This window comes from Nicotiana attenuata, unplaced genomic scaffold (genome assembly GCF_001879085.1).
Source record: "Nicotiana attenuata strain UT unplaced genomic scaffold, NIATTr2, whole genome shotgun sequence".
Classification (NCBI taxonomy): Eukaryota; Viridiplantae; Streptophyta; class Magnoliopsida; order Solanales; family Solanaceae; genus Nicotiana; species Nicotiana attenuata.
In genome coordinates, this window is record NW_017672189.1 from 74650 (window position 1) to 98518 (window position 23869).

The window sequence follows — 23869 nt, forward strand, 5'->3', positions numbered from 1 at the left end:
GGGCCTCCTGTATTCATACTTAATGAAGCAGCATGGTCCATGAGCATTAATCCTCAAATAGTCTACCACTGACAGTGTACATTAAACTGATCCTGTAAGAGGGAAGTGTTACTTGTTCTCAGTTTACTTACTGGCTCACTTTTGTCAAAGGGTGTACGTCTCCCTCCCTTTGTAATATCTCTTAACATACCCTTCAGATGGACAAAAACAAAAGGTGAATAGCAAAATAAGTAACAAGAGCAAACAGATGGGTAATACAATTCAAAAATAAATAAATGAACAAAAGAATCATCAAATTTAAGCATGCATTTATTCTGAGCATCTAGAAAGATAAAACACACAATCCAAACATATCCAAGAATGGACAATCAACAGAAACCATGTAAATGACATGCTTGGTTCGCGATCCATTATTTTCAAAGCAATAACACTAAGTAAGCCTTTATTATGTTTGCAGTTTGCCATAAGACTAAAATGGCAGTGCAAGTAAAGATCAACCAAAGGTCCAAATCATTAGGTTAACTCTTAACCCAAGAATCTGGTTATCATTGATGTTGATTATTTCCTTGAGAAACTTGGTCAAGACAGGAAATTAACGTAATTGCATGACTGGCAGTTGAATCAGTAATTCATGATCATAAACTGAATGTCAGCAGAGTTAAATATTAACGATAATTACTATAGACAAAGTTAACCTCTGTGATTAAAAGAGGAAAGCATAAGAAGTGTGTGTTTGAGAAATCTTGTTTTTTTTGGTGGGGGTTGGGGGTTGGGGGGTTGGGGGGGGGGGGGGGAGGGGCAGAAAGAACAAGCAGATCCACTGTGCAATACCTTGTTCGCCCACATAAGCCCACAGGCATTGCAGAGGGTTCTAGGGCCTGATGGGCCCCGCCGCATTGCAGGTGTCTCACTTTCACTAATACCACAGTGTTGACATCTTCTTAGTCTGTAAGTTCAAAGGGCAGTAAATGCAGATTAGAAGGAAAAAAGAAGAGGCAAAATCCCAACCCAGTGACATAATGAGACTGCAGGAATAGTGAGCCAAATATGAATGCAGAATCTTAAATCAGCACAGTGACATAAAGAGACAGCAGGACAATTAAGCGGAATATGAATGCAGAATCTTAGATCACACTGCTACAGCTTTGCTACCTCTGAATGAAAGCCTTTATTTCATGCAACAACAGCCATTCTTACACCAAAATCAGATGTGGAGGAAGTCAGTTCCAAGGCCCTCAAAATACAAGAACACAAAGCATAGCCTAAAGTAGAGAAAAATAGAGCAACTGATTCTTGACAGAGATGCTGCTGGTATAAGCTGTCAGAAGTAAGGAACATGGTCCATACTCACGTAGGTTCAGGATGAGGAATGCTGTCACCAGAATCAATATTGCCAGCATACGTCTTTTCACCATCTTTTAAAGAGGCAAATTGCCCATTTTTACGATGCATCCTATAAACAGAGCAACTAAAACAGTTAAAAGCTTGCATAATGAACCTCATTAGGAAATCTTGAATTTGAATGAAAATAGTTTCCAATGAATCCAAACAAATAGCTAAAAAGGTTTTAGCAGCTAAAAAATACTTTTTAAGAAATATATTTACTTTATTGTACCATTATACAGCTCAGTACTTTTAGATCTGTCTACTTCAAACATGTATTTTCCATTTTCATTTATACTAGTCTACTTCAAATATTTGCGCACACGTTAAAGTGGGCCCTAAAGAGAATTTGTTAATTATCACATTAACTGAAACCAATCAAAGAAGAAAAATGCTCCTCAATGATTCTCTTAATATACCAATCACTAAACGGAGTGAAGGGAAAAAAAAGGTCACAAACTTCACCTCACCTCTGTGCAACTTCTTTCCGGCAAGTGTAACGGACTTTTTTCTCAAAGCATCTCTCTTTTCTCTTCTCACGGAATCTAATCAGAGATGCGATTCTCCGAGAAATATTTGGCCTGGTGGGGGCATCATTATCAACACTCTACAACATAACCCAAAAATTAGTAAACATTGACAGCCTCAGTAAGCTCTGGTTGGATCACACTTAAATTGAAAACAAGCTCCAACTAAACTAAAAAAAAATGCACCTTAATAGTTTGCAGGGCAAGAGAATGTGAGCTAGGTACATAACTAGCCATATCAGACCCTCCTAATAATAGCAGTACTGCTTGCACCTATGAAAGTTCACATTCACAAAAATCATTAAACATTCCCTTAATTCAATTGTCACCACATAGGCCAGTGAAGTGCAAAGGGGGTTCAAAAATTGCTTTAAGTCACAGGTTCAAATCCCAATTGCAACATCCCTTGTATAAATTGCTGGCTCCGCTAATGACATAGGTAAACACAAATCGACTTGTACATGCATCAATTATAAATTAAGTTTAAAACATAATGCAATTACAAACAATTGATCATGATATCAACATCGAACCTTATCAGGAGTAACAGCAGGGAATACATAGACTTGGCCTTCGAAAGAAATAGTAAGCTCACTAGTCCTCCGCGAGGGCATAGGCATAGACACTAAAACTCTGCCGTCGGTATCTACTACAGGGCTAGCAGCAAGAGGCGGCACAGAGGAGCACACGTGTTGCAATTCTTCAGTACCGCTACTCTCACAGCCACCGCTGATATCATCAGCATCAAATCCTCCACCTCCATATTCATCCACTCGAATTGCTACATTCATATACTCCTCCTCAAACCCTATTACCCTCGTATTTGCCGCTTCCATTTATATATACTTCTGCATATGAAAAACCCTAACCCTAATTAAATTTGTATCAGTTGAAGAAAATCAATTTTTATCAGAATCTGGAAAGGTTGATTAGAATTGCAGATTAAGCGAAGAATCCTCAACTGGAGAAATAGTACGTAGTAATTTGCTCTTTTTTTTTTATAGCTAAAAATGGATAGGAATTAAGGAGGGAGGAACTTTACAAAAATTGTTCGTAATGGAGTGTGATGGTGTCACGTGAAAGGTCCTTGATTAGCGTGTTACACTATTTGTTACACTGCGTTCAATTTTTGTCCCACAGACCACAGTATTTATTTTCCGAAGAGGGAAGAATTAAGAATTTTAGGGGTATGTACTATTCCCTCCATATTAATTTATGTGTACTTCATACTTCTTTAAAGTCAATTTGATTAATTTTTGAAGTAATTAAATTAATTTATTATCTTAAATTAAAATTTTTAATATAAAAAACCACACAAAAAGTATTATAAATCAGAATTCTTCTCATGTCAATAATATATTTTAAAATGTTAATCAAAGTCATAATATGAATGTTGAAAATCCAAAATTGTCACGTAAATTATGTCAGGTAAATATAGTTTACAAAAAAATGCTTTAATCGGAGTATTTCTCTATCTATCAGATCTCAGGTAAAAAAATTCAAAAGAGAAATAATAACCAAACAAAAGAATTAGCATGTCGTTGTGTCTTATTATTTTTTTCTGAAGTACGAAAAGATCAAGGAGATCAATTGAACGCAATGGAAGCCTTTCGAGTTTCGATCACTTTTGTTTTCTCAATTAAATAAATCAAATCGTACTAAAACAATGACAAACTTAGAAAATAGAAAATCTAAGGAGAAAATAGTTTAGGGGTTTGATAAATGTTCAACTCCTCATCACCCGCTAAATATCTTTTAAATATAGAAGAGATCAAGAAACAACTCTAAAAGAGGAGAGAAATTGGTAAGTACTAAATACTAGCAAATTCAAGCAAACAAAACAATGTTTATACATCAAGGGGTCGATAATTGAATTGGTGGACCCAGAATAATGTGATCTATATTTTCGAGCCTGTAGAGTTATATGAGAAAACTCGGATACTTGCAAGGAGGAAAACACTAATATTTACACTTCCATTTTTATTTTTATTTCCCACGAATGTGTAATTTTGGCATCAATAACTCATAATTCTCTCCACTAATGAATGATTTTTGTAGATAATCAACTCTTCGAACCAATGAGGAGAACGAAAAGTCCGTCTGCAGCAGATTCACCCAACTAGAACGCAATGAAATTCAAATTATAATAAAATTTTGAGGTATTATCACTTTTAGTCCACGTCAGAAACTATTTACATTTGATAGCCGAAAAAGTATATAAAAATTGTAAAATTTTTATATATAACATACATAATATATATATATATATATATATATATATATATATATATATTTTATATATTTATTCGGCTATTATTTTACAATGACTATACAGTGTCATTTTTCCTAAAATATATTTTAAGGAAACAAAACGAGAGAAATTCGAAAAAAATTTCACGTAAAGATAAATCTGAACGAAAACACTGTTCAAAATTCAAAAAAATACTCCAGTATAACATATCGGTGCTCCAATCTCCTGTATATTATACTGGAACTTTGCGCGTGTTGGAGTTCCAACATAATATGCTGGAAGTTCATACACAGGTGCACCGATCTCCAATATATTAAATAGTGGCTATTTTTTAATGACTTTGCAAACGCTGCTATTTTTGAATGACTAGTTCGAAAACTGGCTAGCCCGTACTATTTTTACAAAACTGAAGTAAAGCAGATTAAAGTAAGCCCAGATCTTTCTTACTGAGGTTCTCGATTTGTGATACAAATTCCAGATCTAAATTACAGTTGAACACCAGGATAAAACACTAAAACTCTGAGAAACAATGTTGGATGCCTAAGAGTACAATAATTTACTATGTACAATCTAATTTTGGCAGATAGTACAACAGATGAAACTCAATTATCCATCTCACTTCAAGAAGGATTTCTCCATCACCGTTCAGCAGTCACCACTGTGTTGTCACCGTCTGGAGTGATGATAGCAGCAGCAGCCATGGCGTCCGAGCCATTAGGTTCACCATTGCTCTAGCGGAGAGAATTTTACAACACAAATTGAGCTTTAGTAAATAAACTAAAGAAGCAATCTTTTCTTTTTGATAAAGTTCTACAAAGTCAATTATCCCAGGATGAAAAAATTTATTTTTTCTAAAAGAAGTGGAGATAATGTACCTGTTCACCAGATTTTGCAGTTTGATCCTGAGGTCCAGGAGTTGGAACTTTAGAAAGATCTCTTAAAATTCCCTGCCGAGATGAATAGAAGGGGAGTAAAGCAGTATTCCCACTGATCAAAACCATTTAACGAATTCCAATTGATGGAAATGACTGTTTAACGACGAGATTGAAAATTTTCTTTTAACTTGACAAAGAAGGTGAAGAGCAATGTGATGTGAAAAGCAAAAAGAATAGTGTTTCATTAACTCTATCAGATATCAATGTAAAAAAACATGCTGTGGCTACTAATCCATCCCATATCAGGATAATCAATACCAGAAGACCAAATGGCGAGCTGACAGATGGTTATATTGAAGCAAATATCCAAAAGGTAGTACTTCTTACGTTTCAAATGGCAAAAGAAGAAAAAAGAAGACAAGAGTTGGGGTAAAAATTTCATTGCTCAGATAGACGTCCATTATTCAACTTTTGTAAGTAGGAGTTCAAACAAAAATGAATATGGTAGAGCAATAATTCCAGAATACCTGTAGAATAATAATTAATATCACTCATTAACTCGGATGAAAATAATCTCCTGGAGCTTGAGTTGTAATATAACTTAATTTACACCTTCTAACACAAAGTAGAGGTCATATTTGAGCTCCTTTTTTTTTTTTATTTGATAAGGTAGGTAAACATATTTGAGCTCTTTTTTACAAATAGTAAGGAATTTGCTTGCTTATTTCAATCTTTTTTAAGGGTTAACATTAAGGTTTGTGTTATTATCTTATGTTAGACTGTACCGGCGCTCTATTTTCAAACATTGACCAAGAAATGATTTATTTCATTGAAAGTAAAAGCTGATAATGATGTTTAACTGGCCAAGTATGCATCATGTTAATTATGAAGTTAATCATCCAAAACAACAGCCGTAATGGGATCTTGATGACAAAAAAGGCAATAGGTTTCTTTTTTATCCTGCACACAACGGACAGGAGAAGCAAAGTACAGCTATGGGAAAAGAATCATATTCAATTGCCAACACGAAAAGAAAAACTGTATGCACAACAAGATAGAAAGGTTATTGTTTCTTTTTTACAAAGTTACTAGGAACATAAATGTACGATGTTTACTGTTTACTGAGAAAGATACTCGGACTTCAGCAGGTGTTGCAGGGATAGATAAGAACATGCTATTAGTGTGAAAGTTTTGGGAGGGAAAGCTTAAAAATGGATCAGGGGATGCGACTCTGTTGGCTCTCATGTGGACACTATTGAGCAAAAATATTTTTGTTTCAATTGAAAGAGATAAAAAGCACTTTTGAACACTTAAGCAGAATCTTTTTTCCCCTTAACCATTGAAGCACACATGATATCCTAGTCATCAATGGATGCTCTTTGTGCAGAACCATATGGGCACAATTTTCAACTCAATACTAACCTTATTGGCCCACTTGAGTCCACATGCATTACAAAGAGACCTTGGCCCAGCTGGTCCACGACGCATCATAGGAGTGGATTTCGAACTAATACCGCAATGCCTACATCTTTTGAGATATGGAAAGAGAAACATCTTAGAATGATGTCAACTGTATATAATGTGATCAGTAACCTCTGAACTCTGACACTATCTAAAGTTCAATCCTCTTATGTAAAATGAACCAGAGGAATTTACATCAAATTCAATGACCAAACACAGAATAACTACAGACAAGGGAGGTATAGCCTAGTAGTAAGGCCCTCCACCTCCAACCATGAAGTCAGAGTGTTTAAGTCACTAAGGGAGCAAAAGTGGGAAATGCCACAGTTTGCTCCTAGGTAGGGGGAATTTGTGGGGACGGGAAACATATTATAAGTTGAAAAAGGAAAAGCAACTACTACAGAACTACAGAAGTTGGAAACTCACGATGTTTCCTGCTCTTCTTGACCAGAGCCTTCATTCCAATCTGCAGATGACGAACCTGCTTCGTCAGATATTGACTTTGAAGATGTAAACTGACCCTTCTTACGCTGCATCCTGAAAATATAACACATATCAGATGAGAAAATTGAACATGAACAAAGAAAAAGACTGACTTAAACCATAATCATTTTGTAGGAACTTCAACTAACAAGCCTGATCAAAATATAGACAAGGACCGAAATTTACAACTTAGAAAAACATAACAGGACCCCATATCCCCTCCCTCTAGAAGTATGGAGCAAGAAGAGAAAACACAAAATAAATGACATTGACTAGAAAGAACCAACATAACATCTAAGGATACCTGCACAACTTGCACAGTCAGATGTTACTAGAGACATCCTTTAGCAATAGTCATTTCGCTTGAATGGGTTCGAAGCAGTTTTCTAAAATTAATACATGCCCCACTTGAAGATTGATGCATGGTCACATGCGAGAAGAGCTAGTAGAATATCCATTCTTCCACCGGCCTAGTTGAGAACCCTGAGGTCTTAGGTTCAAAACCCAGCGGAGACAAAAAAAACTAGGTGATTTCTTCACATCTGCTTAAATCTGGCAGGCAGAATAACCTCCTATTTGTATGGGCGGGAGATAGCAGGTACCCGGTAGTATAGTCAAGGTGTACACTAATTGGCGTGGAAACCACCGTAATTTAAAATAAAATAAAAAGAATATCCATCTAATTCGATACCCTACATTTTATAAGATCTAGCTCAATAAATCAACACTTCAGGCACTAAGTGGAGAACAGTCACGAAACATAAAGTACTGCCTAAGAAATATTAGATTCTAAGATGCCATCAGGCTCTTTCCAAGTTGCAGAGAACAATAAGGCCACTAAAAACACATCTTGGTGCTCTATTACGTAATGTGACCTTCATTATTCATGCCAAAATTTGATATATTATGCCAAAGGGGTAATGCTTGATAATTGAGAAACCCCGAGGGGCCAATGGCGCACAGCTTGAAACTCGGCTTGTGAAGCCCACTACTATAGTGCAAGTTGTACCACATGCTCCAAAGTCAGCATGATTGTGGAGATTTGCATCGATGGAATATAAGTCTTGCTTCATAGGAGGTTAGGTTTCATCATTTTAAGACTATTACACCACCCTCCCCACTTATGCGTTTTCACCACAATTATCCCATTTATATTTCTAATGTCAACCCATTGCACTACAATTTTCCTTAAATGTTGTAGCTGACCTTTTCTTCTGCACAAACCTAAGGGAAAGAGTAAGTGAGGATTCCGTCCCATAGCAACTGTTACCGGCAGTCCCAGCATTACAAAATTTCATATTCACATTCAAACAATGCCTTAGGTATGAAAGAAGTGTGTGCATCTCAGGTGCACTCTACCATAAAGATATACTTTTTCCCTTTAATAAGTGAGCCTGCCCATAGCTTTAACATTTTCGGACATGACACCCTCACTCTGCTCTTTTTTATTTTTTTATTTTATAAAGTAAGATTTTATTGATGCACAGTACTAAGGTAGTACTATAGAAAATTACAAAATGTTGGACTTGTTTTCCATTACAGACTCATAGATTCAATAAGTCCAGCAGGTCAGCCCAGTTGAATACAATGTTTCCTTTTTGATGAAATAAGATTCTTCATTGCAGGCATCCAGAAGATGCAAAGTTACAAGAAGGGATTGAGTTAGCTCCATTACAACAAAAGACTTAATCTGCTCAGGGAGCTAACTCAAAAAAAACACTAAAGTAAGGAAATAACTGAGTTAAGCTAGACTCATAGATCCAATGAAATCTAGAAGAGGAATTACATTATTTACAGGTGTTAGAGAACTCCAACAAAATAGCTGCACAAGGCATTTGGCTTTGAGAGCATGCATAGAAGTTGAAATGCCATCAAAGCATCTGCGATTTCTTTCTTGCCAAAGGCACCAAAAAATGCATGCTGGGATCATCTTCCAGACTTTTTTGATGGCCCTTTCAACTTTCCAACTGCTCCAACCTTCCACTGCTTCCCTGATGCCTTGTGGTTGTGTCCAGCTTATTCCCAGGATAGAAAGAAACATATACCACATGTCTGTCGCCACTGGACAATGTAAGAATAGGTGGTTGATTGACTCAGAACTTTGCTGACATAGGTAGCATCTATTTACTAGCTGGAAGCTCCTTTTGCAGAGATTGTCTTGAGTTAGGCAGGCTTCTTTGAGTACAGTCCAAGTAAAGCAGATAACCTTTGTTGGAAGCTTTGTCTCCCCGATGAGCTTCCATGGCCACGAGTCAATGATTCCGTTATGCTCACACATGCTTCCGTAGCCCATCTTCACTGAATATGGACTTGAGTCACAACCAACCCATCTGATTCTATCAGGGATCTGCTCATTCATAGTGAAGCTTCCCGGTCTACCAAGCAATGTAAACAAACTACCCAACTCCCAGTCATGCATATTCCTTCTGAAAAGTGGGACCCATGAGTTTCCTGATCTATATTGACTTATTGTAGAGTTGGGATCACTAGCAATCTGAACCAGTAGTGGAAAGCTCTCTCGGTGGGCAACTGTCCAACCAGATATCTTTCCAGAATCTAACATGTAACCCATTACCCACCTTGAATGAAATATTCTGTGAAAAATCCTCTCAAAGGCTACTGATGTATTTCCATGGGCCAACACCATGAGGAGACCTGCTTAGTTTAGTACACCAGTGGCTTTGTTGTCCATGTCTAGCAGTCATCACCTTCTTCCATAGGCTGGTGTCTTCCTCCCCAAATCTCCCAAGCCATTTCATTAGCATGCTCTTGTTGTGTTTTGCCAAGTCTTTTATCCCAAGTCCACCAAAGTCCTTTTGTTGAGTTACTTTGGCCCATTTGACCAGGTGAAACTTGTGACCCTCACCGTTCCCCTTCCGGAGAAAGTTCCTTCTAAGTTTGTCCAATTGTTTGAGTACTTCGCTGGGCATAGGATAAAGTGACATGTAATAGGTTGGTATGCTGTCCATTACACTACTAATCAAGGTTACCCTGCCTCCCATTGATAGATATTGCAGCTGTCATGTTGCCAATCTCTTCTCCACCTTCTCTATCACACCATTCCATACTGCGGTAGACTTGTACTTAGCTCCCAATGGAAGGCCCAGGTATGTTGCAGGGAGGGAACCAGTACCACAACAAAGAATATCAGCTAGATCTCCCAAGTCAAGAACTTCATTAACAGGGTAGATTATGCTTTTTGCCATGTTTATATGTAGTCTAGAGATAGCTTCAAAAATGAGCAGAGTTAGATTAAGATATTGAACCTGAGATATTCCAGCTCCACAGAAAACTAATGTGTCATCCACATAGAGCAGGTGTGAGACTGAGACTGCATTCCTTTGATGTCTCCCAACACTAAAACCATCTAACCACTGCAGTTGCTTTGCTTTGACCAACATCTTGCTAAGATCCTCCATAGCTAGGATAAACAAGAAAGGAGATAAGGGATCACCCTGCCTTAATCCTTTTTGAGGTGAAAAGAAGCCAACTGGACTCCCGTTGATGAGAATCGAATACTTGATTGTGGTCAAGCTATATTTGATCCACCTAATCCATTTGCCACCAAATCCCATTTTCCTTAACACTGAAAAAATGTATGACCAATTGACTTGGTCAAATGCTTTCTCAATGTCGAGTTTGCATAGGATGCCTAGAATTCCACTTTTTAGCCTTTCATCCAACATCTCATTAGCAATCAAAGATGCATCAGTAATCTGCCTTTGTTTGATGAAGGCATTTTGATTCTCTGAAATGAGCTTCCCAATCACTGGTTTGAGTCTCTCAGCTAATAACTTAGCTGTTATCTTGTAGATGCTGCCTATGAAGTTTATAGGCCTGAAATCTTTGAGCTCAATAGCACTCTTCCTCTTAGGGACCAGTGCTATGAAAGAGGCATTACAAGATCTAACCATATAACAATTTTAATGAAAGTGGTTTAAAGCCCCCATGATGTCTTGCTTTAGAACATCCCAAGCTTTCTGGAAAAAAGCCATAGTGTAACCATCTGGGCCTGGGGCTTTGTCTGGTGCACATGCCCTGATTGCTGCTACTACTTCCTCTTCTTCGAACACCCTTCCCAACCAGTCTTTCTCCTCTGTAGAGATGCATGCTAGATTATCAAAATTGGCAGTAGGTCTCCATTGCTCATTCTCTGTGTATAGCCCCTATAGAATCTTAGGATTTCCTCTTTAATGACCCCTTTATCCTCTGTAATTTCTTCTCCAACCTTTAGTTTGTCTATATTATTTGATCTTCTGTGAGAGTTAGCCATTCTTTGGAAATATCTGGTATTCCTGTCTCCTTCTTTGAGCCATAGGCACCTAGATTTCTGCCTCCAAGATATCTCTTCTTCAACTGCTACTTGTTGCAATTCCTTTCAGCCAACAGAACAAGTTTGGAATACATTTGAACTTGACTAAGGATAAATGCTTTTTTTTTTGGTCTTCAAAACATCTACTACTCCTTTCCAGCCAAACGGTCAAGCAATGCATAAAGGGATAGTCATCCAAATTTTCTTTCAAATTTTCTTTCTTCTCTATTCAGAATCCAGAGATCCCCAATATCAGAATGAAGTTTTGAGTTCTGAGGCAGTATCCACCATATTTAAATATACTAAGAAACGACGACCAAGTCTGACCTGCGAAGTAGCAACATAGAAAAATATGCTCCACTGCTTCAACTCCTCCTTACATAGAAAACATCTGCTGAAGAGCTTAATCCACTCTTGTGTAGATTCTCATGGGTTAAACAAGCTCTATGTGATACCAGCCAACCAAAACAAGCTACCTTGATACTGTGGTAGGAAATAGATTTCCATATCATCTTCCAAGGCCATCGAGTATCATGAAACAGATTGCAAGGGGGGTTAGAAATGTTACCAAATGGAAAGTGGGGAATGGACAGAAGAATAAGATATGGGCAGACGTTTGGCTTGAGGAGGGGATGCTTTGTCCAAACCTTTTTACACTGGTACCGGTGCCTGATGTAGGGGTGTGCATTCGATTTATCGATTCGATTTTGACCCTTATCGATAATTACTTATCCATTATCGATTTGTACATATGCTTATCGTTATCGTTTCAATAAGGTTTCAATTTTTTCGATTTCGATTTATCGATTTCTGGGGCTTATCGATTCGGTTATCGATTATACCAATAAGAAAATTTGCGGGATTCCACGGAAAGCATATCGCTATAAATATGTCTAACTAATATGGACAAAAAGAAGATAAAATAAGACGAACACCGTTTATAACATAAGACGAACGCCTAACTCAAGTTTGATTCAATTGATTGTTGCATGTACTCGAAGAAACCAGCGTTACTCTTGTACATTTTGAATACCATTCCAATTTGTCCATCATGCTCTATTGTGTTAACTACACTTGCAAAAGCGCCACCAACAATTCCAAACATAGCTGCCCAAGATCCATGAGAAGGAGAAGAATCTACAAATGTCGAGCCTATCGCTGTTACGCCTGTGAGGAAAGGACCAGAGATGGCTAAAAACTTGTTCAACTTCAAAGCCTTTTTCCCCATACTAATACAATCTTCTTGATCTTTTCTGCCTAATACTCCCATTATTTCTTATCGTTTTTTTTTTTGAAATGAAAAAATTTATATTTTTTTTTTTTTGAAATGAATTCTTATTGGTTTATCGATAAACCGATAACCGAAGAGTACAAAATCGAAATCGAAATCGATAACTCGATAAGGAAAATTTCGAAATCGAAATCGATAAATCGATAAACCGATAACAAATAATCGATTCGATTTATCGATAAACCGATTCGAATGCACACCCCAGTCTGATGTTACTAATCGCGATTACTTTAAAGAAGATGGTGGAACTTTCATTTCAGAAGGAATTTATGTGACTGGGAAATGGTAGAAGCTGCAGAAATTTATATAGAAGGTGCAGTCTGTCGTATTGGAGAGGAACAAGGAAGATGTTATTCAATGGACAATTTGCAATGAGGAGTTTACTCTGTTAGATCTTTTCATAGAGTACTGCAGAAACAAATGGAGGATTATGATACTTCACTCCGCACTTTCCGAGACAAGCACATTGGCCATGTCAAGTCAGCTATGTTGTGCGGACTCTCCAAAATAATGTCGCACCGGTGTCGGATTCTCCAAAAATACACTACTTTTGGAGGATCTAACACGCACCCGGCAATATTTTTGGAGAGTCCGAGCAACATAGAGTAGCAATGTTCTCGTAGTTTTACTCTTCTACTAGATAGCATTTTCTCACATTTTAGTGCATATATTATGGTTATCAACCAGCTGGATATCCACAAGGTCCTATTAGGATTTATGTGGTTTTTTGCATATGGGAAGTCCATAGCACACAAAAGAACTAAAAACAAGGAGCAACAATTTCAAGGACAGCCAACTCTATACGCAACTTGCTCCTCCAACTTAAAGATCCAACAGTGAATGCATTTATATCACAGCACTACCAACAAGCAATTAAAAAAACTTACAATGATTAGGTAAAATAAGCAAGAGCTCACAGAGAAGAGATGAAGACAATATAAACAAGTGTGGCTTAGCAAGGAGAAAGCTATCACTATCTGAAAACTTGATATGCATATATAACCATGTTGTGTTTAGGCCCATGTAGCTCAGTTCCAATTAAGAATGTCTTTGGCATCCAATATCCACTATGCTGGCATATAAAGCCAGAAGCAACGAATGTACAACACTCAACAAATGTTTTTCTCACTCATTGTCAAAAAAAGTTAGAATATCAAGGTCAATTAGTCATATAATGGTTAGCACAGAGGATTGGTGAGTACAAACGGTACATCAATCGCGACACACTTCCAATTTGCATTTTATCTCCAGTCTCCGCCAGTTCTAATGGTTCAATCATGCAAAGAAGACAAGATCATGCATGAAAAATTGCAGCTCTATTACCTCATCGCAACTTCCTTCCGTACAGTATAACGGATCTTTTTATCGAAACACCGTTCTTTCCTCTTTTCCCTAAAACGATTCAAAGAAGCAGCTCTTTGTGGTTGATTCAATCTTCCAGGAAAGTCAGCTGAAGCCTGTGGATATTGGGGCAGAAGAGCAATAACTGATTAAAACCCAGCAGAATGGTAAAAGAATGTATGCCGGAGATAAAGATGATACCCTCTGACTTTGGGCTGCCACACTAACAGTAGGGATTCCAGCAGGGACTTCATATCCCCCCAACAACAACAGCACCGCCTGAACCTGAAACTCAATAAACACAACCAAAAAAAAACAAATTTGCCCCAATTAAAATGATTGTAATTAACAACTTAAACCACTAAAGAGGAATTAAACTCCACTACCAGATGCAAATACTAAAATCATGCCGATGAGAATCACTCCTACTCCTAGAAGAACAAAAAGACCAGCACGGGTTCTTTGCTTCAAAAACTGACCAATATCAACCAATTCACCATACACGTAAAACCTAATCAATATCAAACCAATTCACCATTCACATACCACCTAATCTCAGAAACGACCAATTCCCGAGTCTTGAATCACCTCAACTCCAAAAGTCAAGTGAAAGTGAGGCAAGAACTTTCTGCCAAATACACAATTACCCTCAATTCAAAAATTGGAAACATTTCCCTAATTTACTAAATTTACCCAGAAGCAATGAACATGTAGACAACACACTCACTAAGACAAGCAAGATTCCAAGTAATGCACAAACAATTTCAAAAAGAAGAAGATAAGATCAAAGTAAAAGAAGCACTCTTTCAGCTAAACTCATAAAGAACACACTGCACAAATAAAGGGCAAACCTTTATAATAAGAACAAGAAAGTAAAAGAAGGACCTTTTCTGGAGAAACAGCATCAAAAACATAAACTTCGCCTTGAAACGACAGCGTAAGCTGATCGGAAGCTCCACTACCAGCAGCAACAGCAGCTTGAACTATTTCGGTATTAGGGGGACAATACAACGCGTTGTGTGAAACGCCTTCCACACCATTCATCTCCATGGACTCCCCGCCGTTGTGAAGCGCGTGAGAATGACTATGAGACTGGTGGTGATGGTCGTAGCGAATGTTAGGGTTGTTATCCATAGACTCTCTTCCTACATCGCCGCCGCCGCCGCCGCCTTCAGTTCCAGCGGCGACGTCGTCATCGTCGTCGTCGTCGATCTGAGTTTGCTGGTGGTGAAGTGCAGCGTTAATTGTCTCCCGTCCGTACATGTTAGCTCTGCGATTTGATTCTGCCATTTTCTGACGTCCTTTTATTTGTTTTTTCTAAAATAAAAATACTACTATAGTACAATATTACCCCGCGAGCACTGCCACTCTGCCAGCTATGAACCAACAAATCTAGGCTCCATAAACTTGAACCATATCCAAATAAACCCGAATCCTTATGCCCAAAAGACAGGGGTCCGACATAATTTCTATTTAAAGAAACAATTTGTATACTAAAACTCCCTCCTCTCCTATTAACATTCATAGTTACTAAAAATAATTGTTTTAAATTATTTATCCATTTAGAAGTTCAAAATAAAATTAATTATTTTTTTTACCGTTAATAATAACTAATCTTGAAGATGGAGATAACACAAAAATAGAATAATATTCAATAAAGAGAGATTATATTTTAAGACATAAATAAGGGTAGAATAGTCCAGTCCCTTTCCTAATTAATATTTCTTAAGGGGCGTGTAAAAGAGAAATACGACACATAATATGAGACTGAGAGAGTACTAACTTTCATTCAGTATTTGTGATTACTGGTTTGGTTATTTATGTTTGTATATACTGAATATTATATTAAAAAATTATTAGTTAAATAGTAAAATAAGTACTAAAATTTAATATTAAAGTGTTAGTGAAATAGTAAAAAATGATTTTAGAAGTGTTACAAGTGAAATACTCACATATTTTCAACTTTCACAAATAATAAACTACACAATTGGAGAGCATTTTGCAGTAAAATTAACTCAAATCTTACCACAAATATCTTAATCTATAGAATAAATGTGACATATGCATAATTGTGAAAAAATAATTTACTCAATTGGTAACTACAACATCAGTTCCAGTTTGAGTGGTAAGTTCGAGCCTTTTTAACAAATTTGAATCTATTAACATTTAGTTATTACTACATCGTGATTGTTGTAACTTATACCTAAGCAGAGTTCAAATCTCACCATTAATCTTAATATCGCCTTGCTTCCGTTTATCGCTCAATCTATTATACCCAAAAAAAAAGGAGGGGGCGAACACCCAGTCTTCTATTTCATCTATTTTGTTTTTTTATAACCACGGTGTTTGGGTTAAGTTGCGCGCACCTCAACTAATTTCACGGAATATCTGCCACCTTTCTCCAGCATCAAGTACTAGGTAACTCTATCCAATACTATGTGTTTGTGTAGATGTCCACGTGTATTTACACATTGCATGATTATGACCAATAGACATAATGTCCCAATAAGAAAAGAAAAGAGGAAACAGGACACTATGACCACTTACAATTTGACTCGTGCTCAGTACATTTTAAATTGATTATTTAGAAAAAATGGAAGTATTACTGCTTTATATCGATCGCTAATTTCATTTTAAGTTGACTAATATTTAGAAAGGGGGAAATGGAAGTATGAATTGCTTTATATCGCCTGGAAGCATATAGCCTATAGGTTGCATAAGGTACCCTTTTAAAAATTGAAATATAGAGATGAATTGAGCAAGCCCGTCCGTTTTCATATTTTTGGTATGCTATACAGACTGGATGAATTTAAACAATAATGATATTAAAATTCAATTTTGGAACAAGTAAGATGTCTGAATTATATCTATATGCCCTCGGCCTACCAAACTGTAACATGTATGGAGATAATTTATCCAAGAACACTTTTAACTCAAAGAGATACAAGCAATAAATATGTCAAAGTGTTAACCTATCCCTTTCAAATGAAAGAAAAACCTCTCATGCATGCTAACACATTATAACACATAGTCAATTTACCATGAACTGGATCAGGAAAGAATTTCTTATTTCCCAAGGTATTTCCAAACCAATAAAAACTTTTTGTCCTGTGGCTTTTATCTCCTATGTAACAAAAACCTCAGAGTCAACACATAACATAGTATACAGAATATCTTATAGATGAATGGCTACTTCTAAAAAAAAATGGAACTGGCTGTTGATAGAGATCTAATTGTACTACAAAATTTGGAAGCTAGCTCTTTGGTAAGTTAAAGGCTATCCGGTTAGTATGAATGCCTGAAGGAGGCTCTGAGCAGCCTGTGTTTCATCTGGTGTCCCAGAGATTACGATAGTCCTGTCAGTTGTTCCAGAGCGGGCCTCGTGTACCATGACCTTTGCACCTGAAATCTGATTTAGAGCAGCGGAAAGATTAAACGCCGGAGAGAAAAATGAAAGACATACAAGATTAAAAGGAGTTTATCATGGTTCATCTCTTTATTGCTTTCTCATGTTCTTAACTAAGAAGGTAAAGTTTTCACCTATCCTGTGCACTTTCCACTACACCAATTAGTAGGTAAAACCGTAAAAGGCTAACATACCTGTCTTAGACGAGCCAAGTTGCTCCCGTTCTCCCCATACACAGAGCTGATAACATTTTCAGGAACCAAGATCTCCACAGTAGTATTGGTCACAATGGCAGTTCTGCTTCCACTGCAAGCAATAGCAAAAATGCAACAAGTCGATGAATACAACCAAGAAATTTCTACTTGGGGTTTGAGATAATCTTAGATGCTCTTTTCATCAAGTCTATAATGACTATTTGGAAAATAAAGGCAGGGAAAACTTTCATAAAAACCATGTTACAGGGAGTCCACCCTCATAATTAGGTCCTATCACATGTGAAAAAGCATTAAGTGCTTGTGAAGTAGTGCAAGACACCAACCATCCAAGTTCTATGCCGCCTTTAACTGAATTAGATCCTTTGCTGACATCAAAGGCACCTCTTTGGTTTCCTCCAGGTCGTGTCTAATAGCCAAAGCCACCGAAAATGTTTGAAAATTAGTCAGTGAAGATTTATTAAATTAAAGGGAAAATTAAGCATTCAGCAGTTCACCTGCGATGACCACTGTCCTGGTGATGGGGGATGATCTATGTTGTTGGAAAGTACAAGGTTATCCATAGACCGTGTTAAATCAGGATGCTGATTGATACCATGTGAGACACCACTAGACCGATGAAATCCAAAAGGAGGTTCCTTCATTTGGCCAGAGAGACTACTTTCAGACGCCAGCGCAGAGCTGTTTCTGCTTACAGCACCATTTGACACCTTCGCTGCCAAGAGGTTATCACGCAACCGACCAGTGACATTTCGTAAAGCATCTTGTACATTTACAAACTCACCTGCAATCTAAACAATATAATCTCAGTGCAACAGAAACACCAAAATGTTCTGATCTCCTATAGATTGATTTGAATAGATGTGGAAACCCACACGAGTGAAAGTAAGTGTCTGATAATTTTCAAATAATCTAATCCAAAGATGAATTCTCCACAAGAAAGGACATATCAGTAATCTCCCTTCAATAAATATGAAGAGAAACAGATATTTAGGAGCTCACTTTCAATCTTTAAACCTTTTTTCTTTATCAAAAAAATCTTTAAACCTTTTCTTTTTGATAGGGAAACCTGGACAGATTTCACCATAAATGGAGAAAAGATGCTTTTGAATTGGTAATTCATATTCCAATAACCAAGTAGGAATATTCTGAAATTGTAGAACTTCTTAAGCACCAACTATTGCTTCACTATAAACCATGTTATGAATTGTAGATCAGCAATCTCCAGCGAAAAGATTAACAAAGACAAAGCTGCGACTCGTGATGACCTTGACATCGTCTACTAAGCACCAACCGATATATTGATGTTAGCCTTTTGCACCCACTTAGCTTTAAGCATAGTTGCCAATATTAATGAGCCTAAGGCTTTATATATTGTGTAACCTAAAAAGTGCATTACCCTAACATTACCACAAATAGTATATGCCACTCGAAGTAAATGCACCAGTTCAGACCAGTGCATATCCTGAATATTTGGTCAGATACCATATATAATCAATTAAGTAACTAGCTGATACAACTCATTCGCATTTGAAAAACACCATTCTAAATAATTCAAGTAAAACTGACAGAAGATTGCTATGCATGACTGAGAATTAAAACGTGAGCAAGTCATGTGATTTAATCAATACTCTTTCTTTGACGGATTGCAGGACCATATGCAGCAGGGACATGAGTCAAACCTAGATGAACTATAACAAAAATCGTGATAATCATGATAAGGACAATTAATCTTTTTATCCAAAACAGGACTGTGTACTCTTAAAAGGCCAGGTGTGCGACAGAGAGCTGTGCCTAGACGTGTATTAGCTTCCTAGGTTGAGCAGTCTCAATTTTACTACTGGATTTCTCAATAGATGTTGGGCTGGGCCACATCGAACGGCGTGAGCTGCATTTGAGGAGATCCACAATACAGTTTTTAAGGGAATCTATCGAAATACAGACCGGCACCCACCCGACTAGAGGGACTGAGAATTAATTGGTTACAAAACTAATCTGGTCACTAATGAAGTCCTTCGTTTCTTTCAAAGGTGCTGACCCACAGTGAGGTAGAGACTAAATTACTTTCAAATATTCAGTGCAACTGTCAGGCTTGAAATAAATAGCAGATTTTTTATGGCAATAGCAGAAACGTTCATAGCCTTAAACTAAGATGTGTTTTGCGCTTGCTTTTTGGTGCAACCTAGTTATTGTACAAGATATAGATGCAATACTAGACACAATAGAGAAATTATACTTTCTGTAATTACGCTTAATGTGCTTGCTTATAACAGGTATCTATAAAATTTCTAACACAACAACAACAACAACAAACCCTGCTTAATCCCGTATCTATAAAATTTCTAATTACTTATCAAAATAAAAATTTGGTAGATTTGCAAAAGTATTTATATAAAGTTGAAGCTAGAAAGGCAAAAGGCTGAACAATCTCACCTGCACAACTTCATCATTGTCTGAGACACACTTAGGGACTTGGTCACCTCTAAATATTCGTATGCTGGAACCTGTCTCCTTCCTTATCTCTGAAATTATTGCGCCTCCCTTCCCCAATAAACAACCAACTTGATTGGATGGCACCACAAGTCGAAAAGTAATTAGTGATCTTGTGCCCAAATTCATCCCAGAGCCAGCGTCCAGAATCCGATCAAAAACAAGAACGACAGCGGTTTGTGCTGGAGATTTCCGTAATTCTAGGTTCTAGATAAAAAGAAAACTAAATCACTTGACACACAAAATACCTTTCAAAAAATACGCAAGACTAAAGAAAACCCAACTAACCTCTAATGCGGTAATAGTTATCACTCGCTCGTTGCACTCAACGACATTTGGCCCAACAGCGATGCTAGCACCGCTGTCATTCTGAAGAGTCCTTACAATTGCCCCACCCTTGCCAATTATTGCACCAACCTTTTCATTTGGGCAGAGAATCCTGAAAGCAACCTCTTGTAATGGTATTTTTGCATCAATGTTGGAAAACCTCTCAGCATCTACAGACACAGGATGGAATCCAGAGGCACCTGAGAAAGAGCTTGTGGTTATGGGCTGTGACATTGAACTCCTTTGTGCAGGTAGATCAACTTGCCGAGGAGGCAAAGTCTGTTCCGAATCTAACTCAAGTGGCGCATTCTCAACCGTTCTACTTCTTTCAACAGAGAAACAATCTTGAAGTCGGCGACTGACAGCAACAAGTGCTTTCTTAACAGCCAGAATGTCCCCTTCTATCTGGCCATTAACAACCAATTCACACATCAGAAATCTTCTGTCATATTCATTGTGCCGCTACTATTAAGTTAAAGAAACTCAAAGTATAACATAGAATTTCTTGATAAATTGTGCATAAGTACAGAGCTAGAAGTTTAAGTTTTTGCATTAAGGCTTTCAAAAAATTCCTATGCATTTACAGTTTCACTGAGGTCCCGCCACTCACTTCTGGTGAACAATTGTTGCAATTAATAGGGGTCATGACAGCAGGAATTATAACATACAAAAACGGGATAATTCTGAAGGAGTAGCTCCACCAAAATTTGACAAGCCTTTAAGACTTCATTATTAATGCTTCTGCACTCTGCAGCTCCACTACAATCTAAAATCAATCTCGCTGATGATTTGCACTATCTCAAGCTCATAACTTGATTCTTCAAGAAAGAAGGGTGAAAAGAAGAGAGGGAGGGAGAGAGAGAGAGAGAGAGAGAAGAAAGGCAATGCCACTGCGTGCTACTTGGCAATACAAATTTGGTCTGCGAACAAGTTATACATGGATTATAATGCAAGATATTAATTGTAATAAAATGAAAAGCAGCAACTAAACTATATCTGTGGTATCCGGACCTTGTGCGCTGTTGGATATCTGGACTTCGTATCAAAAGCTAAAAATTGTATTTGGTTTTAAAGGATGAAGATTTTTTCAGAATTATGCTCTTAGACTATAGAACAAACTTTATGCTATCTAGTATTAGTCTTGTAAAGGCATGTGATAACAAAATAATTAGCTTAATATAATTGAAATTAAATAAAGAAATAACTACTAACTTTTATTATCCCAAAGATAGCACTTCAAGGATAGTTAAAATGCGATTCACCAAAATATAAGATAAGTAAACTCTTTTATAACATGACATTTTTCAAGCACTTGCTTTTCTAACCAGCTTATGTTAAACTTAAAATACTTTTCCTTACAATTCAAAAATCAATAATACAAACATTTTCACAAAAAAAAAAAAAAAAAAAGAGGTACTAATCAGTAAGAGATGGTTAAGTAAACACAGCTTAAAGGGCATTTGCACTATTTTATTGATCTAAATTTGCTAATGTGTACTGTTATTACGGCAGAGTTGCAGGGGTTATATTTATAAGGGAAGCAAGGTACGAAATGTTGAGATCATTTCCTCCTATACATCAAATCGAACAAGCCCTAATGACATCCCAAGATTATCAAGACAATTCACTTACAATCACAACTATAAAATCAGCACCCAAGGGTGCAAAAAACACTGGGTGGTTTCTCTCCATCTATCCAAGCCTTGGTGGATAGAATTACCTGGTACCTGTTGCCGATGGGACGCAGCAGGTAATTCGTGGAATTAGTCGAGGTGCACGCAAGCTAGCCCAAACACCACGGTTATCAAAAAAAAATTACGATTATAAAATCAGGTATCAATAGAACACCTTGTTGCTGTTAGCCTAAACAAGTAAAGTTTAGAACTTTAACTAGAAAACCGAAGTTGTTAAGCCTTAAATATAATTGCAATATATTAATTACCTCAACTATTTCATCATTGGGCGAAGCACAAGATGGCAACTTATCTGAAGTTAAAACCTTAATCCTACATCCATTCTCTCTTCTTATTGCATCAATTACTTTTCCACCTTTACCCATCAGAGCACCCACCTGATTCCCCTTCACTAATAATCTACACGACACCACACTCTCCGCACCCAAAACAACGCCATTATTTTCAGCTGTTACATCTATAACTCTTTCGAAAACCCTAACGAGTGCCTCTTGTGCAGCCGAAACCTCAATCTCATCATTCCACTGCTGCTCATCCCCCCCGGTGGGGCCCAAGAGATTGAGCCTAATCTTCTTGTTTAGGGAAGCGGAGGCTACGACGACGATGAGGCGGTGGTGGTCGGAGTTGGGAGTGGAGACATCAACGTGAATCTTCGCGGAGGTATCTTGTTGGAGTTGTCGGATGATGGAACCTGATTTTCCGATGACTCCTCCGACGCGGGAAGCATGGCAGAGGAGCCGGAACACGACACGTCTAGGTAGCGGTGAATTGTTGTTGTTGGCGGCGGGTACGGTGGTGGTGGAGTGGGGGGCGGCGACGAGGTTGGGTTCGTGCATTAGTGAAGTAGCTGTAGGAATTTTCTTTGTTGATAGAGAAAAGAGTAGAGCCCTATGTTTAGGTTGTAGTGAGTCCCTTTTTTAACCAATTATTGGACTGATTCGTGGACTTCTGTTCTGTTGGATAGTATTGACTTCCAACTTTTATTACACATTTTAGGAAAAAGAAAATTGACATTACTTTTTGTTCTTTTATTTTGGGATTTAAACTTTGTAATGATGCAACTACTATAGGACATCCGATCAAAAAGAATTTTAAGTTCATACGTTTATTATTTCAAAGTTGTGTTTTGTATTTTTATAGTAAATAACTATTTAATGCTATTCTTAAAATAATTAATTATAAATCGCTAAAGGTCCTTTATCCTTTTCCTATAAATTTTGAAAATTAATATTATGCCGATACTTTATCCTCTAAATAAATAGAGATGAACTTGTTCTAATCTTGGGGAAACATTTCACATTGCTGAAATAGTTTGTTAGGACAGTGCCTAGCACGACTCAAGCCAATTAGTATATCTGCTTACAAATAATATTATTGCAGTATTATTATCGTTATTTTTCGGTATCATTTCCCTACAATATAAGAAACTATGACAAGTAATACTACTGCCGGATTTTCTTTTTTTTTTCTTTTTTCTTTTACACTACTCATGTGTAAAGAAAGAACAGAGGCGTAAGAGAGAGAAGAATTAGAAATAGGAAGCATTTCTGTTGCATCATCATTAGGGAATGAGTGCCTATTTAAAATAAATAATGCAATTACCTCTCACGAGGAACTGAGAAGGAGTAAAGGCCTAGGAAAGAATATTTTTCTTATGGAAATAATTTTCAGAATTTTCTTGTCGATAATGAACCATCAAATTATTTTGAAGCTATATCTTCTTCAGAAGCTAATTATTGGAAAGAGGCAATAAAAATTGAAATTGATTCTATTATTAAAAATAATACATGGATTTTAACTGATCTCAATGTATAAA

At 37.1% G+C, this 23869-nt stretch overlaps 3 protein-coding genes across 6 annotated transcripts in view; all 3 read right to left on the bottom strand.

The window, feature by feature from the left end:
• Positions 1 to 3051, bottom strand: part of LOC109212229 (GATA transcription factor 19-like) — a 5560-nt gene extending 2509 nt beyond the window's left edge. For 2 of the 4 annotated variants that reach the window (XM_019375857.1, XM_019375853.1), the window contains exons 1-6: positions 2444 to 2946; positions 2097 to 2183; positions 1854 to 1990; positions 1352 to 1453; positions 832 to 946; positions 132 to 191 (exon numbers count right to left, since the gene is read on the bottom strand). In XM_019375857.1, the coding sequence (XP_019231402.1) occupies positions 132 to 191; positions 832 to 946; positions 1352 to 1453; positions 1854 to 1990; positions 2097 to 2183; positions 2444 to 2746 (804 nt within the window). In that variant the 5' untranslated portion in view covers positions 2747 to 2946. Of the gene's footprint in view, positions 1 to 131; positions 192 to 831; positions 947 to 1351; positions 1454 to 1853; positions 1991 to 2096; positions 2184 to 2443 lie in introns of all 4 variants that reach the window. The other 2 variants (XM_019375854.1, XM_019375856.1) reach the window with 2 other exon arrangements.
• A 1522-nt stretch (positions 3052 to 4573) lies between these two features.
• LOC109212231 (GATA transcription factor 24-like) lies at positions 4574 to 15265 on the bottom strand. The gene is made up of 7 exons (XM_019375858.1): positions 14810 to 15265; positions 14126 to 14209; positions 13907 to 14040; positions 6924 to 7034; positions 6459 to 6564; positions 5037 to 5108; positions 4574 to 4892 (listed from the first exon to the last, which is right to left on the bottom strand). Exons 1-7 carry the CDS (start codon positions 15212 to 15214, stop codon positions 4800 to 4802), a joined length of 1005 nt encoding a protein of 334 aa, XP_019231403.1. The 5' UTR covers positions 15215 to 15265; the 3' UTR covers positions 4574 to 4799.
• A 1694-nt stretch (positions 15266 to 16959) lies between these two features.
• LOC109212228 (KH domain-containing protein HEN4-like) lies at positions 16960 to 22971 on the bottom strand. Its single transcript, XM_019375852.1, has 7 exons — positions 22302 to 22971; positions 20321 to 20764; positions 19976 to 20239; positions 18040 to 18333; positions 17869 to 17951; positions 17525 to 17636; positions 16960 to 17333 (listed from the first exon to the last, which is right to left on the bottom strand). Exons 1-7 carry the CDS (start codon positions 22887 to 22889, stop codon positions 17202 to 17204), a joined length of 1917 nt encoding a protein of 638 aa, XP_019231397.1. The 5' UTR covers positions 22890 to 22971; the 3' UTR covers positions 16960 to 17201.
• Between the last annotated feature and the right edge of the window lie 898 nt (positions 22972 to 23869).